The sequence below is a fragment of the Panulirus ornatus genome, chromosome 13, assembly GCF_036320965.1.
Source record: "Panulirus ornatus isolate Po-2019 chromosome 13, ASM3632096v1, whole genome shotgun sequence".
NCBI classification, from domain to species: domain Eukaryota; kingdom Metazoa; phylum Arthropoda; class Malacostraca; order Decapoda; family Palinuridae; genus Panulirus; species Panulirus ornatus.
In genome coordinates this window covers 49860259-49878981 of record NC_092236.1, presented here as the reverse complement: position 1 = coordinate 49878981, position 18723 = coordinate 49860259, and the positions used below count along the sequence as shown (strand labels likewise).

General features: G+C 42.3%; 1 protein-coding gene across 1 annotated transcript in view; it reads right to left on the bottom strand.

The window, feature by feature from the left end:
- Positions 1–18723, bottom strand: part of LOC139752861 (ADP-ribosylhydrolase ARH3-like) — a 112870-nt gene that overhangs the window by 79761 nt on the left and 14386 nt on the right. The window contains exon 3 of the mRNA XM_071668858.1: positions 14906–15005. Coding sequence (XP_071524959.1) covers positions 14906–15005 — 100 coding nt within the window. The remainder of the gene's footprint in view (positions 1–14905; positions 15006–18723) is intronic.

Genomic DNA, 18723 nt, shown 5'->3' with positions numbered 1-18723 from the left:
TCAGATTGGGGAAGAGCAGTGTGGTTTCAGAAGTGGTAGAGGATGTGTGGATCAGGTGTTTGCTTTGAAGAATGTATGTGAGAAATACTTAGAAAAGCAAATGGATTTGTATGTAGCATTTATGGATCTGGAGAAGGCATATGATAGAGTTGATAGAGATGCTCTGTGGAAGGTATTAAGAATATATGGTGTGGGAGGAAAGTTGTTAGAAGCAGTGAAAAGTTTTTATCGAGGATGTGAGGCATGTGTACGTGTAGGAAGAGAGGAAAGTGATTGGTTCTCAGTGAATGTAGGTTTGCGGCAGGGGTGTGTGATGTCTCCATGGTTGTTTAATTTGTTTATGGATGGGGTTGTTAAGGAGGTAAATGCAAGAGTTTTGGAAAGAGGGGCAAGTATGAAGTCTGTTGGGGATGAGAGAGCTTGGGAAGTGAGTCAGTTGTTGTTCGCTGATGATACAGCGCTGGTGGCTGATTCATGTGAGAAACTGCAGAAGCTGGTGACTGAGTTTGGTAAAGTGTGTGGAAGAAGAAAGTTAAGAGTAAATGTGAATAAGAGCAAGGTTATTAGGTACAGTAGGGTTGAGGGTCAAGTCAATTGGGAGGTGAGTTTGAATGGAGAAAAACTGGAGGAAGTGAAGTGTTTTAGATATCTGGGAGTGGATCTGGCAGCGGATGGAACCATGGAAGCGGAAGTGGATCATAGGGTGGGGGAGGGGGCAAAAATTCTGGGGGCCTTGAAGAATGTGTGGAAGTCGAGAACATTATCTCGGAAAGCAAAAATGGGTATGTTTGAAGGAATAGTGGTTCCAACAATGTTGTATGGTTGCGAGGCGTGGGCTATGGATAGAGTTGTGCGCAGGAGGATGGATGTGCTGGAAATGAGATGTTTGAGGACAATGTGTGGTGTGAGGTGGTTTGATCGAGTGAGTAACGTAAGGGTAAGAGAGATGTGTGGAAATAAAAAGAGCGTGGTTGAGAGAGCAGAAGAGGGTGTTTTGAAGTGGCTTGGGCACATGGAGAGAATGAGTGAGGAAAGATTGACCAAGAGGATATATGTGTCGGAGGTGGAGGGAAAGAGAAGAGGGAGACCAAATTGGAGGTGGAAAGATGGAGTGAAAAAGATTTTGTGTGATCGGGGCCTGAACATGCAGGAGGGTGAAAGGAGGGCAAGGAATAGAGTGAATTGGAGCGATGTGGTATACCGGGGTTGACGTGCTGTCAGTGGATTGAATCAAGGCATGTGAAGTGTCTGGGGTAAACCATGGAAAGCTGTGTAGGTATGTATATTTGCGTGTGTGGACGTATGTATATACATGTGTATGGGGGTGGGTTGGGCCATTTCTTTCGTCTGTTTCCTTGCGCTACCTCGCAAACGCGGGAGACAGCGACAAAGTATAAAAAAAATATATATATATATATATATATATATATATATATATATATATATATTTTCTTTAATACTATTCGCCATTTCCCGCATTAGCGAGGTAGCGTTAAGAACAGAGGACTGGGCCTTTGAGAGAATATCCTCACCTGGCCCCCTTCTCTGTTCCTTCTTTTGGAAAAAAAAGAAAAAAAAAAAAATGAGAGGGGAGGATTTCCAGCCACCCGCTCTCTTCCCTTTTAGTCACCTTCTTCAACAGGCAGGGAATGCGTGGGAAGTATTCTTTCTCCCCTATCCCCAGGGATAGTGTGTATATATAACAAGTAGTTGTGATGTGAGAAGGAGACGGAGTGAGTATTTTGAAGGTTTGTTGAATGTGTTTGATGATAGAGTGGCAGATATAGCGTGTTTTGGTCGAGGTGGTGTGCAAAGTGAGAGGGTTAGGGAAAATGATTTGGTAAACAGAGAAGAGGTAGTAAAAGCTTTGTGGAAGATGAAAGCCGGCAAGGCAGCAGGTTTGGATGGTATTGCAGTGGAATTTATTAAAAAAGGGGGTGACTGTATTATTGACTGGTTGGTAAAGTTATTAAATGTATGTATGACTCATGGTGAGGTGCCTGAGGATTGGTGGAATGCGTGCATAGTGCCACTGTACAAAGGCAAAGAGGATAAGAGTGAGTGCTCAAATTTCAGAGGTATAAGTTTGTTGAGTATTCCTGGTAAATTATATAGGAGGGTATTGATTGAGAGGGTGAAGGCATGTACAGAGCATCAGATTGGGGAAGAGCAGTGTGGTTTCAGAAGTGGTAGAGGATGTGTGGATCAGGTGTTTGCTTTGAAGAATGTATGTGAGAAATACTTAGAAAAGCAAATGGATTTGTATGTAGCATTTATGGATCTGGAGAAGGCATATGATAGAGTTGACAGACATGCTCTGTGGAAGGTATTAAGAATATGTGGTGTGGGAGGCAAGTTGTTAGAAGCAGTGAAAAGTTTTTATCGAGGATGTAAGGCATGTGTACGTGTAGGAAGAGAGGAAAGTGATTGGTTCTCAGTGAATGTAGGTTTGCGGCAGGGGTGTGTGATGTCTCCATGGTTGTTTAATTTGTTTATGGATGGGGTTGTTAGGGAGGTGAATGCAAGAGTTTTGGAAAGAGGGGCAAGTATGAAGTCTGTTGGGGATGAGAGAGCTTGGGAAGTGAGTCAGTTGTTGTTCGCTGATGATACAGCGCTGGTGGCTGATTCGTGTGAGAAACTGCAGAAGCTGGTGACTGAGTTTGGTAAAGTGTGTGAAAGGAGAAAGTTAAGAGTAAATGTGAATAAGAGCAAGGTTATTAGGTACAGTAGGGTTGAGGGTCAAGTCAATTGGGAGGTAAGTTTGAATGGAGAAAAACTGGAGGAAGTAAAGTGTTTTATATATCTGGGAGTGGATCTGGCAGCGGATGAAACCATGGAAGCGTAAGTGGATCATAGGGTGGGGGAGGGGGCGAAAATTCTGGGAGACTTGAAGAATGTGTGGAAGTCGAGAACATTATCTCGGAAAGCAAAAATGGGTATGTTTGAAGACAGTGGGAGACAGCGACAAAGCAAAAAAAAAAAAAAAAAAAATATATATATATTTTTTTTCGCTGTCTCCCGCGTTTGCACTACCTCGCATACGCAGGAGACAGCGACAAAGCAAAAAAAACAAATATATATATATATATATATATATATATATATATATATATATATATATATATATTTCTTTTTTCCGCTGTCTCCCGCGTTTGCAAGGTAGCGCAAGGAAACAGACGAAAGAAATGGCCCAACCCACCCCCATACACATGTATATACATATGTCCACACATGCAAATATACATACCTACACAGCTTTCCATGGTTAACCCCAGATGCTTCACATGCCCTGATTCAATCCACTGACAGCACATCAACCCCAGTATACCACATCGATCCAATTCACTCTATTCCTTGCCCTCCTTTCTACCTCCTGCATGTTCAGGCCCCGATCACACAAAATCTTTTTCATTCCATCTTTCCACCTCCAATTTGGTCTCCCACTTCTCCTCGTTCCCTCCACCTCCGACACATATATACTCTTGGTCAATCTTTCCTCACCCATTCTCTCCATGTCCCCAAACCATTTCAAAACACCCTCTTCTGCTCTCTCAACCACGCTCTTTTTATTTCCACACATCTCTCTTACCCTTACATTACTTACTCGATCAAACCACCTCACACCACATATTGTCCTCAAACATCTCATTTCCAGCACATCCATCCTCCTGCGCACAACTCTATCCATAGCCCACGCCTCGCAACCATACAACATTGGTGGAACCACTATTCCTTCAAAAATACCCATTTTTGCTTTCCGAGATAATGTTCTCGACTTCCACACATTCTTCAAGGTTCCATCCGCTGCCAGATCCACTCCCAGATATCTAAAACACTTTACTTCCTCCAGTTTTTCTCCATTCAAACTTACCTCCCAACTGACTTGACCTTCAACCCTACTGTACCTAATAACCTTGCTCTTATTCACATTTACTCTTAACTTTCTTCTTTCACACACTTTACCAAACTCAGTCACCAGCTTCTGCAGTTTCTCACATGAATCAGCCACCAGCGCTGTATCATCAGCAAACAACAACTGACTCACTTCCCAAGCTCTCTCATCCCCAACAGACTTCATACTTGCCCCTCTTTCCAAAACTCTTGCATTCACCTCCCTAACAACCCCATCCATAAACAAATTAAACAACCATGGAGACACCACACACCCCTGCCGCAAACCTACATTCACTGAGAACCAATCACTTTCCTCTCTTCCTACACATACGCATGCTTTACATGTGTACGTGTAGTGAGGGTAGTGAGTGGTGGGATGAAGAAGTAAGATTATTAGTGAAAGAGAGGAGAGAGGCATTTGGACGATTTTTGCAGGGAAAAAATGCAATTAAGTGGGAGATGTATAAAAGAAAGAGACAGGAGGTCAAGAGAAAGGTGCAAGAGGTGAAAAAGAGGGCAAATGAGAGTTGGGGTGAGAGAGTATCATTAAATTTTAGGGAGAATAAAAAGATGTTCTGGAAGGAGGTAAATAAAGTGCGTAAGACAAGGGAGCAAATGGGAACTTCAGTGAAAAGCGCAAATGGGGAGGTGATAACAAGTAGTGGTGATGTGAGAAGGAGATGGAGTGAGTATTTTGAAGGTTTGTCGAATGTGTTTGATGATAGAGTGGCAGATATAGGGTGTTTTGGTCGAGGTGGTGTGCAAAGTGAGAGGGTTAGGGAAAATGATTTGGTAAACAGAGAAGAGGTAGTAAAAGCTTTGCGGAAGATATACATATATATATATATATATATATATATATATATATATATATATATATATATATATATATATATATTTTTTTTTTTCTTTTTTATACTTTGTCGCTGTCTCCCGCGTTTGCGAGGTAGCGCAAGGAAACAGACGAAAGAAATGGCCCAACCCCCCCCCTACACATGTATATACATACGTCCACACACGCAAATATACATACCTACACAGCTTTCCATGGTTTACCCCAGACGCTTCACATGCCTTGATTCAATCCACTGACAGCACGTCAGCCCCGGTATACCACATCGCTCCAATTCACTCTATTCCTTGCCCTCCTTTCACCCTCCTGCATGTTCAGGCCCCGATCACACAAAATCTTTTTCACTCCATCTTTCCACCTCCAATTTGGTCTCCCTCTTCTCCTTGTTCCCTCCACCTCCGACACATATATCCTCTTGGTCAATCTTTCCTCACTCATCCTCTCCATGTGCCTAAACCACTTCAAAACACCCTCTTCTGCTCTCTCAACCACGCTCTTTTTATTTCCACACATCTCTCTTACCCTTACGTTACTCACTTGATCAAACCACCTCACACCACACATTGTCCTCAAACATCTCATTTCCAGCACATCCATCCTCCTGCGCACAACTCTATCCATAGCCCACGCCTCGCAACCATACAACATTGTTGGAACCACTATTCCTTCAAACATACCCATTTTTGCTTTCCGAGATAATGTTCTCGACTTCCACACATTCTTCAAGGCCCCCAGAATTTTCGCCCCCTCCCCCACCCTATGATCCACTTCCGCTTCCATGGTTCCATCCGCTGCCAGATCCACTCCCAGATAACTAAAACACTTCACTTCCTCCAGTTTTTCTCCATTCAAACTCACCTCCCAATTGACTTGACCCTCAACCCTGCTGTACCTAATAACCTTGCTCTTATTTTTTTTTTTTTTTGCTTTGTCGCTGTCTCCCGCGTTTGCGAGGTATATATATATATATATATATATATATATATATATATATATATATATATATTTTTTCTTTTAAACTATTTGCCATTTCCCGCGTTAGTGAGGTAGCGCTAAGAACAGAGGACTGGGCCTTTTTTGGAATATCCTCACCTGGCCCCCTCTGTTCCTTCTTTGGGAAAATTTAAAAAAAAACGAGAGGGGAGGATTTCCAGCCTCCCGCTCCCTCCCCTTTTAGTCACCTTCTACGACACGCAGGGAATACGTGGGAAGTATTCTTAATCCCCTATCCCCAGGGATATATATATATATATATATATATATATATATATATATATATATATATATATCTTCCGCAAAGCTTTTACTACCTCTTCTCTGTTTACCAAATCATTTTCCCTAACCCTGTCACTTTGCACACCACCTCGACCAAAACACCCTATATCTGCCACTCTATCATCAAACACATTCAACAAACCTTCAAAATACTCACTCCATCTCCTTCTCACATCACCACTACTTGTTATCACCTCCCCATTTGCGCCCTTCACTGAAGTTCCCATTTGCTCCCTTGTCTTACGCACTTTATTTACCTCCTTCCAGATCATCTTTTATTCTCCCTAAAATTTAATGATACTCTCTCACCCCAACTCTCATTTGCCCTCTTTTTCACCTCTTGCACCTTTCTCTTGACCTCCTGTCTCTTTCTTTTATACGTCTCCCACTCAACTGCATTTTTTCCCTGCAAAAATCGTCCCAATGCCTCTCTCTTCTCTTTCACTAATACTCTTACTTCTTCATCCCACCACTCACTACCCTTTCTAATCAACCCACCTCCCACTCTTCGCATGCCACAAGCATCTTTTGCGCAATCCATCACTGATTCCCTAAATACATCCCATTCCTCCCCCACTCCCCTTACTTCCATTGTTCTCACCTTTTTCCATTCTGTTCTCAGTCTCTCCTGGTACTTCCTCACACAAGTCTCCTTCCCAAGCTCACTTACTCTCACCACCCTCTTCACCCCAACATTCACTCTTCTTTTCTGAAAACCCATACAAATCTTCACCTTAGCCTCCACAAGATAATGATCAGACATCACTCCAGTTGCACCTCCCAGCACATTAACATCCAAAAGTCTCTCTTTCGTGCGCCTGTCAATTAACACGTAATCCAATAACGCTCTCTGGCCATCTCTCCTACTTACATAAGTATACTTATGTATATCTCGCTTTTTAAACCAGGTATTCCCAATCATCAGTCCTTTTTCAGCACATAAATCTACAAGCTCTTCACCATTTCCATTTAAAACACTGAACACCCCATGTACACCAATTATTCCCTCAACTGCCACATTACTCACCTTTGCATTCAAATCACCCATCACTATAACCCGGTCTCGTGCATCAAAACCACTAACACACTCATTCAGCTGCTCCCAAAACACTTGCCTCTCATGATCTTTCTTCTCATGCCCAGGTGCATATGCACCAATAATCACCCATCTCTCTCCATCAACTTTCAGTTTTACCCATATTAATCGGGAATTTACTTTCTTACATTCTATCACGTACTCCCACAACTCCTGTTTCAGGAGTACTGCTACTCCTTCCCTTGCTCTTGTCCTCTCACTAACCCCTGACTTTACTCCCAAGACATTCCCAAACCACTCTTCCCCTTCACCCTTGAGCTTCGTTTCACTCAGAGCCAAAACATCCAGGTTCCTTTCCTCAAACATACTACCTATCTCTCCTTTTTTCACATCTTGGTTACATCCACACACATTTAGGCACCCCAATCTGAGCCTTCGAGGAGTATGAGCACTCCCCGCATGACTCCTTCTTCTGTTTCCCATTTTAGAAAGTTAAAAAAATACAAGGAGGGGAGGATTTCTGGCCCCCCGCTCCCGTCCCCTCTAGTCGCTTTCTACGACACGCGAGGAATGCGTGGGAAGTATTCTTTCACCCCTATCCCCAGGGATAATATACATATATATATATATACACATACACACACATACACACACACATGCACATATACACACACACACACACATACATATATATACATATGAAAAATGTAAGAAACAATTTAGAAAACTGAAACTTCTAGCTTGAAATGAAAAGAAAAAAAATGAATGTCACATAATGGTTCAACCTCTGGCTATGGAAAAAGGAAATGTTTAATTGATTTACACAAAAGTCAATAGTAGTTCTCATCAATTTAACCACTGTATCAATAAGCAACGGGTTTGGATGGTGTTGCAGTGGAATTTATTAAAAAAGGGGGTGACTGTATTGTTGACTGGTTGGTAAGGTTATTTAATGTATGTATGACTCACGGTGAGGTGCCTGAGGATTGGCGGAATGCGTGCATAGTGCCATTGTACAAAGGTAAAGGGGATAAGAGTGAGTGCTCAAATTACAGAGGTATAAGTTTGTTGAGTATTCCTGGTAAATTATATGGGAGGGTATTGATTGAGAGGGTGAAGGCATGTACAGAGCATCAGATTGGGGAAGAGCAGTGTGGTTTCAGAAGTGGTAGAGGATGTGTGGATCAGGTGTTTGCTTTGAAGAATGTATGTGAGAAATACTTAGAAAAGCAAATGGATTTATATGTAGCATTTATGGATCTGGAGAAGGCATATGATAGAGTTGATAGAGATGCTCTGTGGAAGGTATTAAGAATATATGGTGTGGGAGGCAAGTTGTTAGAAGCAGTGAAAAGTTTTTATCGAGGATGTAAGGCATGTGTATGTGTAGGAAGAGAGGAAAGTGATTGGTTCTCAGTGAATGTAGGTTTGCGGCAGGGGTGTGTGATGTCTCCATGGTTGTTTAATTTGTTTATGGATGGGGTTGTTAGGGAGGTGAATGCAAGAGTTTTGGAAAGAGGGGCAAGTATGAAGTCTGTTGGGGATGAGAGAGCTTGGGAAGTGAGTCAGTTGTTGTTCGCTGATGATACAGCGCTGGTGGCTGATTCATGTGAGAAACTGCAGAAGCTGGTGACTGAGTTTGGTAAAGTGTGTGAAAGAAGAAAGTTAAGAGTAAATGTGAATAAGAGCAAGGTTATTAGGTACAGTAGGGTTGAGGGTCAATTCAATTGGGAGGTGAGTTTGAATGGAGAAAAACTGGAGGAAGTGAAGTGTTTTAGATATCTGGGAGTGGATCTGGCAGCGGATGGAACCATGGAAGAGGAAGTGGATCATAGGGTGGGGGAGGGGGCGAAAATTCTGGGAGCCTTGAAGAATGTGTGGAAGTCGAGAACATTATCTCGGAAAGCAAAAATGGGTATGTTTGAAGGAATAGTGGTTCCAACAATGTTGTATGGTTGCGAGGCGTGGGCTATGGATAGAGTTGTGCGCAGGAGGATGGATGTGCTGGAAATGAGATGTTTGAGGACAATGTATGGTGTGAGGTGGTTTGATCGAGTAAGTAACGTACGGGTAAGAGAGATGTGTGGAAATAAAAAGAGCGTGGTTGAGAGAGCAGAAGAGGGTGTTTTGAAATGGTTTGGGCACATGGAGAGAATGAGTAAGGAAAGATTGACCAAGAGGATATATGTGTCGGAGGTGGAGGGAACGAGGAGAAGAGGGAGACCAAATTGGAGGTGGAAAGATGGAGTGAAAAAGATTTTGTGTGATCGGGGCCTGAACATGCAGGAGGGTGAAAGGAGGGCAAGGAATAGAGTGAATTAGAGCGATGTGGTATACTGGGGTTGACGTGCTGTCAGTGGATTGAATCGGGGCATGTGAAGCGTCTGGGGTAAACCATGGAAAGCTGTGTAGGTATGTATATTTGCGTGTGTGGACGTATGTATATACATGTGTATGGGGGTGGGTTGGGCCATTTCTTTCGTCTGTTTCCTTGCGCTACCTCGCGAACGCGGAAGACAGCGGCAAAAAAAAAAAAATATATATATACATATATATATATATATATATATATATATATATATATATATATATATATATAAATATATATTTCTTTCTTTTCTTTCAAACTATTCGCCATTTCCCACATTAGCGAGGTAGCATTAAGAAGAGAGGACTGGGCCTCTGAGGGAATATCCTCACCTGGCCCCCTTCTCTGTTCCTTCTTTTGGAAAATTAAAAAAAAACAAGAGGGGAGGATTTCCAGCCCCCCGCTCCCTCCCCTTTTGGTCACCTTCTACGACACGCAGGGAATACGTGGGAAGTATTCTTTCTCCCCTATCCCCAGGGTTGTTAGGGAGGTGAATGCAAGAGTTTTGGAAAGAGGGGCAAGTATGAAGTCTGTTGGGGATGAGAGAGCTTGGGAAGTGAGTCAGTTGTTGTTCGCTGATGATACAGCGCTGGTGGCTGATTCATGTGAGAAACTGCAGAAGCTGGTGACTGAGTTTGGTAAAGTGAGTGAAAGAAGAAAGTTAAGAGTAAATGTGAATAAGAGCAAGGTTATTAGGTACAGTAGGGTTGAGGGTCAATTCAATTGGGAGGTAAGTTTGAATGGAGAAAAACTGGAGGAAGTAAAGTGTTTTAGATATCTGGGAGTAGATCTGGCAGCGGATGGAACCATGGAAGTGGAAGTGAATCATAGGGTGGGGGAGGGGGCGAAAATCCTGGGAGCCTTGAAGAATGCGTGGAAGTCGAGAACATTATCTCGGAAAGCAAAAATGGCTATGTTTGAAGGAATAGTGGTTCCAACAATGTTGTATTGTTGCGAGGCGTGGGCTATGGATAGAGTTGTGCGCAGGAGGGTGGATGTGCTGGAAATGAGATGTTTGAGGACAATGTGTGGTGTGAGGTGGTTTGATCAAGTAAGTAATGTAAGGGTGAGAGAGATCTGTGGAAATAAAAAGAGTGTGGTTGAGAGAGCAGAAGAGGGTGTTTTGAAATGGTTTGGGCACATGGAGAGAATGAGTGAGGAAAGATTGACCAAGAGGATATATGTGTCAGAGGTGGAGGGAACGAGGAGAAGTGGGAGACCAAATTGGAGGTGGAAAGATGGTGTGAAAAAGATTTTGAGTGATCGGGGCCTGAACATGCAGGGGGGTGAAAGGGGGGCAAGGAATAGAGTGAATTGGATCGATGTGGTATACTGAGGTCGACGTGATGTCAATGGATTGAACCAGGGCATGTGAAGCGTCTGGGGTAAACCATGGAAAGTTCTGTGGGGCCTGGATGTGGAAAGGGAGCTGCGGTTTCGGGCATTATTGCATGACAGCTAGAGACTGAGTGTGAACGAATGGGGCCTTTGATGTCTTTTCCTAGCGCTACCTCGCACACATGAGGGGGGAGCGGGATGGTATTCCATGTGTGGCGAGGTGGCGATGGAAATGAATAAAAGCAGACAGTGTGAATTGTGTGCATGGGTATATATGTATGTGTCTGTATGTATATTTGCGTGTGTGGAGGTGTATGTATATACATGTGTATGGGGGTGGGTTGGGCCATTTCTTTCGTCTGTTTCCTTGCGCTACCTCGCAAACATGGGAGACAGCGACAAAGCAAAATAAAAAAAATAAATATAATCAACATATACATACACATACACAAAACATATACAAATATACACATGTACATATTCACACTTGCTTGCATTCATCCATTCCTTTATCTACCCTGCCCCACAGGAAAACAGGAATGCTATCCTTTGCTTCAGTGAGGCAGCTACAGGAATACAGACAAAAAGGCCATGTTCATTAAAACGCAGACTCTAGCTGTCAAGTGTCATGCACCGAAACCACAGCTCCCTATCCACATCCAGGCCCCACAAAACTTTCCATGGTTTACCCCAGATGCTTCACATGCCCTGGTTCAGTCCATTGACAGCATGTTGACACCGGTATACCATATCGTTCCAATTCACTCTATTCCTTGCACACCTCTCACTCTCCTGTATGTTCAGGCCCCGATCACTCAAAATATTTTTCACTCCATCCCTCCACCTTCAATTTAGTCTCCTGCTTCTCCTTATTCCCTCCACCTCTGACACATATATCCTCTATATCAATCTTTCCTCACTCATTCTCTCCATATGTCCAAACCATTTCAACACATCTTCTTATGTTCTCTCAACCATACTCTTTTTATTTCTACACATCTCTCATACCCTTACATTACTTACTTGATCAAACCACCTCACACCACATATTGTCCTCAAACATCTCATTTCCAACACATCCACCTTCCTCCATACCACCCTATCTATAGCCAATGCCTTGCAATCATATAACATTGTAGGAACTACTATTCCTTCAAACATACCCATTTTTCTTTCCGAAATAATGTTCTCTCCTTCCACACATTCTTCACTGCTCCCAGAACCTTCACCCCCTTCCCCACTCTGTGATTCACTTCAGCTTCCATGGTTCCATCCGCTGCTAAGTCGACTCCCAGATATCTAAAACACTTCACTTCCTCCAATTATTCTCCATTCAAATTTACATCAAAATTAACTTGTCCCTCAACCCTACTGAACCTAATAACCAAGCCCTTATTCACATTTACTCTCAACTTTCTCCTTTCATACAGTTTCCTAACTCAGTCACCAACCTCTGCATTTTCCCACACGAATCAGCCACTAGAGCTTTACCATCGGCGAACAACAACTGACTCACTTCCCAGGCCCTCTCATCCACAACAGACTGCATACTTGCCCCTTTCTCCAAAACTCTTGCAATTACTTCCCTAACAACCCCATCCATAAACAAATTAAACAACCATGGGGACATCACACACCCCTGCCGAAGACCAACATTCACTAGGAACCAATCACTCTCCTGTCTTCCTACTCGTACACATGCCTTACATCCTCGGCAAAAAGTTTTTACTGCTTCTAGCAACTTACCTCCCACACCATATACTCTCGAAAACTTCCACAAAGCATCTATATCAACCCTATCATATGCCTTCTCCAGATCCATAAATGCTACATACAAATACATTTGTTTTTCTAAGTATTTCTCAAATTCTTCAAAGCAAACACCTGATCCACACATCCTCTCCCAGTCCAGAAACCACAGTGCTCTTCCCCAATCTGATGCTCTGTACATGTCCACCTGCTTAATCAATACCCTCCCATATAATTTCCCAGGAATATTCAACAAACTTATACCTCTGTAGTCTGAACACTCACCTTCATCCCCTTTGCCTTTGTACAAAGCCACTATGCATGTATTTTACCAATCCTTAGGCACTTCAACATGGTCCATACATACAGTGAATATCCTTATCAACCAATCAACAACACAGTCACCCCTTTTTTAAATAAATTTCACTGCAATACAATCCAAACCCACCGCCTTGCCAGATTTCATCTTCCACAAAGCTTTCACTACCTCCTCTCTCTATTCACCAAATCCTTGACCTTCTCACTTCGTACACCACCCCAACCAATACACCCTATATCTACCACCACTTTATCATCAAACAATTCAACAAACTTGCAAAATACTCACTCCATCACTATCTGTTATCACTTTCCCACTTGATCCCTTCATCAATGTTCCCATTTGTTCTCTTGTCTTACAATATTTACCTCCTTCCAAAACATCTTTTTTATTCTCCCTAAAATCTAATGATACTCTCTCACCCCAACTCTCATTTGCCCTCTTTTTCAACTCTTGCACCTTTCTCTTGACCTCTTGCTGCATTCTTTTATACATCTCCCAGTCATTTGCACTACTTCCCTTCAAATATCATCCAAATGCCTCTCTTTTCTCTTTAACAATCTAACTTCTTCATCCCACCACACTACCCTTTCTAATCTGCCCACCTCCCACCTTTCTCATACCACATGCATCTTTTGTGCAAGCGATCACTTCTTCCTTAAATACATCCCATTCCTCAACCACTCCCTTCACATCATTTGCTCTCATCTTTTGCCATTCTACACTCAATCTCTCCTGATGCTTCCTCTCACATCTCCTTTCCAAGCTCACTTACTCTCACAACTCTCTTCTCCCCAACATTCTCTCTTCTTTTCTGAAAGCCTCTACAAATCTTCATCTTCACCTCTAAAAGATAGTGATCAGACATTCCTCCAGCTGCTCCTCTCAGCACACTAACATCCAAAAGTCTCTCTTTTACATGCATATCAATTAATTTTTTTTTTTTTTTTTTTTTTTGCTTTGTCGGTCTCCCGCGTTTGCGAGGTAGCGCAAGGAAACAGACGAAAGAAATGGCCCAACCCACCCCCATACACATGTATATACATACGTCCACACACGCAAATATACATACCTACACAGCTTTCCATGGTTTACCCCAGACGCTTCACATGCCTTGATTCAATCCACTGACAGCACGTCAACCCCGGTATACCACATCGCTCCAATTCACTCTATTCCTTGCCCTCCTTTCACCCTCCTGCATGTTCAGGCCCCGATCACACAAAATCTTTTTCACTCCATCTTTCCACCTCCAATTCGGTCTCCCTCTTCTCCTCGTTCCCTCCACCTCCGACACGTATATCCTCTTGGTCAATCTTTCCTCACTCATTCTCTCCAAGTGACCAAACCATTTCAAAACACCCTCTTCTGCTCTCTCAACCACGCTCTTTTTATTTCCACACATCTCTCTTACCCTTACGTTACTTACTCGATCAAACCACCTCACACCACACATTGTCCTCAAACATCTCATTTCCAGCACATCCATCCTCCTGCGCACAACTCTATCCATAGTCCACGCCTCGCAACCATACAACATTGTTGGAACCACTATTCCTTCAAACATACCCATTTTTGCTTTCCCAGATAATGTTCTCGACTTCCACACATTCTTCAAGGCTCCCAGAATTTTCGCCCCCTCCCCCACCCTGTGATCCACTTCCGCTTCCATGGTTCCATCCGCTGCCAGATCCACTCCCAGATATCTAAAACACTTCACTTCCTCCAGTTTTTCTCCATTCAAACTCACCTCCCAATTGACTTGACCCTCAACCCTACTGTACCTAATAACCTTGCTCTTATTCACATTCACTCTTAACTTTCTTCTTTCACACACTTTACCAAATGCCCTTTGACCATCCCTCCTACTCATATACTCATATATAATGAACAGCTGAGCTGTCTGTGGACTGGTTGCTACAACCGGGTTTTGAACTTATGTGCTCACCCCTGGGTGGCCCATGATTGCATCACAATCAGGAATGCAAACCACTTCCAGAAACAAGTTCAGAGTAATACATAAGAATATACAATACTACTCAGAGCACTTCTAAAGACAAATTAAATACTTACTTTCTTGCCATGTCCTTAGGATCAAAACATTTTATGTCAACAAGTGACTGGGCCACACATCTTGTCATTGCAGTGTCATCCGTGTACTGCTTGTATGGCACTAGAATGTATAAAGCATGCACAGAATAAATTAGCAGATATAAAATCAAGTAATGATAAAAGAGAATTTTTGAAGGTAGGGCTTATGTTTCTGAGGTCAGGTGTATCTCAGTAAGTCTTGGTAAGTGCTTCTCTAAGAAAACTACTTCACTTTAAGAAGGATAAGCCATTTACATCTCTATAAAACCTTATGATATATAAATTAGAACCCAGAACAACCTAATGTAACTTACATAGGTCAGGCTCAGGAAATATGCCTTCCATGATCTACCTAATGTTTGGTTTAGCCCACTTGTAATACATGAAAATTCACAATATTACCTTGTTTGGGAGTTTATGTGTCTTATAGTACTCCTGAAAGTGAGTGCAATCTCTCTCCAAGGTATTGGTATAGTTGCATTTAAGTAAAAGTTTATATCTACTGTGTGTAAATGATATATAATCTTTTGCTATGTGAATTAATTTTTTTCAACTTAACAGGAAGTTACAAATATTATTCTAAGATATGAACATGGGGTGTTTAGTGTTGTAAATGGAAATGGTGAAGAGCTTTTAGATTTATGTGCTGAAAAAGGACTGGTGATTGGGAATACCTGGTTTAAAAAGAGAGATACATAAGTATACGTATGTAGGTACAAGAGATGGCCAGAGAGCGTTACTGGAATACGTTTTAATTGATAGGCGCGTAAAAGAGAGACTTTTGGATGTGAATGTGCTGAGAGGTGCAACTGGAGGGATGTCTGATCATTATCTTGTGGAGGCAATGGTGAAGATTTGTAGAGGTTTTCAGAAAAGAAGAGAGAATGTTAGGGTGAAGAGAGTGGTGAGAGTAAGTGAGCTTGGGAAGGAGACTTGTGTGAGGAAGTACCAGGAGAGACTGAGTACAGAATGGAAAAAGGTGAGAACAAAGGACGTGAGGGGAGTGGAGGAGGAATGGGATGTATTTAGGGAAGCAGTGATGGCTTGCGCAAAAGATGCTTGTGGCATGAGAAGCGTGGGAGGTGGGCAGATTAGAAAGGGTAGTGAGTGGTGGGATGAGGTAAGATTATTAGTGAAAGACAAGAGAGGCATTTGGACGATTTTTGCAGGGAAATAATGCAAATGACCGTTAGATGTATAAAAGAAAGAGGCAGGAGGTCAAGAGAAAGGTACAAGAGGTGAAAAAGAGGGCAAATGAGAGTTGGGGTAAATGAGTATCATTAAATTTTAGGGAGAATAAAAAGATGTTTTGGAGGGAGGTAAATAAAGAGCGTAAGACAAGGAAACAAATGGGAACTTCAGTGAAGGGGGCTAATGGGGAGGTGATAACAAGTAGTGGTGATGTTAGAAGTAGATGGAGTGAGTATTTTGAAGGTTTGTAGAATGTGTTTGATGATAGAGTGGCAGATATAGGGTGTTTTGGTCGAGGTGGTGTGCAAAGTGAGAGGGTTAGGGAGAATGATTTGGTAAAGAGAGGAGGTAGTAAAAGCTTTGCTGAAGATGAAAGCTGGCAAGGCAGTGGGTTTGGATGGTAATGCAGTGGAATGTATTAAAAGAGGGGGTGACTGTATTGTTGACTGGTTGGTAAGGTTATTTAATGTATGTATGACTCATGGTGAGGTGCCTGAGGATTGGCGGAATGCTTGCATAGTGCCATTGTACAAAGGCAAAGGGGATAAAGTGAGTGCTCAAATTATAGAGGTATATGTTTGTTGAGTATTCCTGGGAAATTATATGGGAGGGTATTGATTGAGACGGTAAAGGCATGTACAGATCATCAGATTGGGGAAGAGCAATGTGGTTTCAGAAGTGGTAGAGGATGTGTGGATCAGGTGTTTCCTTTGAAGAATGTATGTGAGAAATACTTAGAAAAGCAAATGGATTTGTATGTAGCATTTATGGATCTGGAGAAGTCATATGATAAATTTGATAGAGATGCTCTGTGGAAGGTATTAAGAATATATGGTGTGGGAGGCAAGTTGTTAGAAGCAGTGAAAAAGTTTTTATCGAGGAAGTAAGGCACGTTTATGAGTAGGAAGAGAGGAAATTGATTGGTTCTCAATGAATAATAGTTTGCAGCAGGGGTACATGATGTCTCCATGGTTGTTTAATTTGTCTATGGATGGGGTTGTCAGGGAGGTGAATGCAAGAGTTTTGGAAAGTGGGGCAAGTATGCAGTCTGTTGTGGATGAGAGAGCTTGGGAAGTGAGTCAGTTGTTGTTCGCTGATGATACAGTGCTGGTGGCTGATTCGGGTGACAAACTGCAGAAGATGGTGACTGAGTTTTGTAAAGTGTGTGAAAGAAGAAAGCTGAGAGTAAATGTGAATAAGAGCAAGGTTATTAGATACAGTAGGGTTGAGGGACAAGTCAACTGGGAGGTAAGTTTGAATGGAGAAAAACTGGAGGAAGTGAAGTGTTTTAGATATCTGTGAGTGGATTTGGCAGCGGATGGAAACATGGAAGCAGAAGTGAATCATAGGGTGGGGGAGGGGGCGAAAGTTCTGGGAGCATTAAAAAATGTGTGGAAATCGAGAATGTTATCTTGGAAAGCAAAAATGGGTATGTTTGAAGGAATAGTGGTTCCAACAATGTCATATGGTTGTGAGGGTGGGCTATAGATAGAGTTGTGTAGAGGATGGTGGATGTGCTAGAAATGAGATGTTTGAGGACAATATGTGGTGTGAAGTGGTTTGATCAAGTAAGTAATGAAAGGGTAAGAGAGATGTGTGGAAATAAAAAGAGTGTGGTTGAGAGAGCAAAAGAGGGTGTATTGAAATAGTTTGCTCACATGGAGAGAAAGAGTGAGGAAAGATTGACCAAGAGGATATATGAGTCAGAGGTGGAGGGAACGAGGAGAAGTGAGAGACCAAAGTGGAGGTAGAAAGATGGAGTGAAAAAGATCTTGAGTGATCGAGGCGTGAACATGCAGGAGGGTAAAAGACGTGCAAGGAATAGAGTGAATTGGAACGATGTGGTATACTGTGGTCGACGTGCTGTCAATGGATTGAACCAGGGCATGTGAAGCATCTGGGGTAAACCATGGAAAGTTTTGTAGGGCCTGGATGTGGAAAGGGAGCTGTGGTTTCAGTGCATTATACATGACAGCTAGAGACTGAGTGTGAACGAATGTGGCCTTTGTTGTCTTTTCCTAGCACTACCTCATGCACATGCGGGGGGAGGGGGATGTCAGTTCATGTGTGGCGGGATGGCGACGGGAATGAATAAGGGCAGACAGTATGAATTATGTACATGTGTATATATGTATATGTCTGTGTGTGTATATATATGTATACATTGAGATTTATAGGTAGACAGCGATGAGGTATTAAAAAAAAAAAAATGTGAGTGTGTAGTCGTGTATGTATATACATGGGTATGTGGGTGGGTTGGGCCATTCTTTCATCTGTTTCCTTGCGCAATCTCACTAACGCGGGAGACAACCACAAAGTATAATAAAATAAATGACTACATCCAGAAACACAACCCTAACCTTTTAAAGTAGGTTATTTTTCTTACCTAATTGAACACAACTAATACATTAGATATATTAAAACTTCTTAATATCAAACACTGTCAATTCTAAGTTCAAAATATTTTGTACCAATTCATAATTACAGAATTATAATATGCATCCACAAATAATACAAAATTGCCAGAATTGAAACCTGCATCTAGCAAGTCCATCTAAGCAAACAGCAAAGACGCCATGGGTGTTATGGTATCATGTGTAACCCTTATA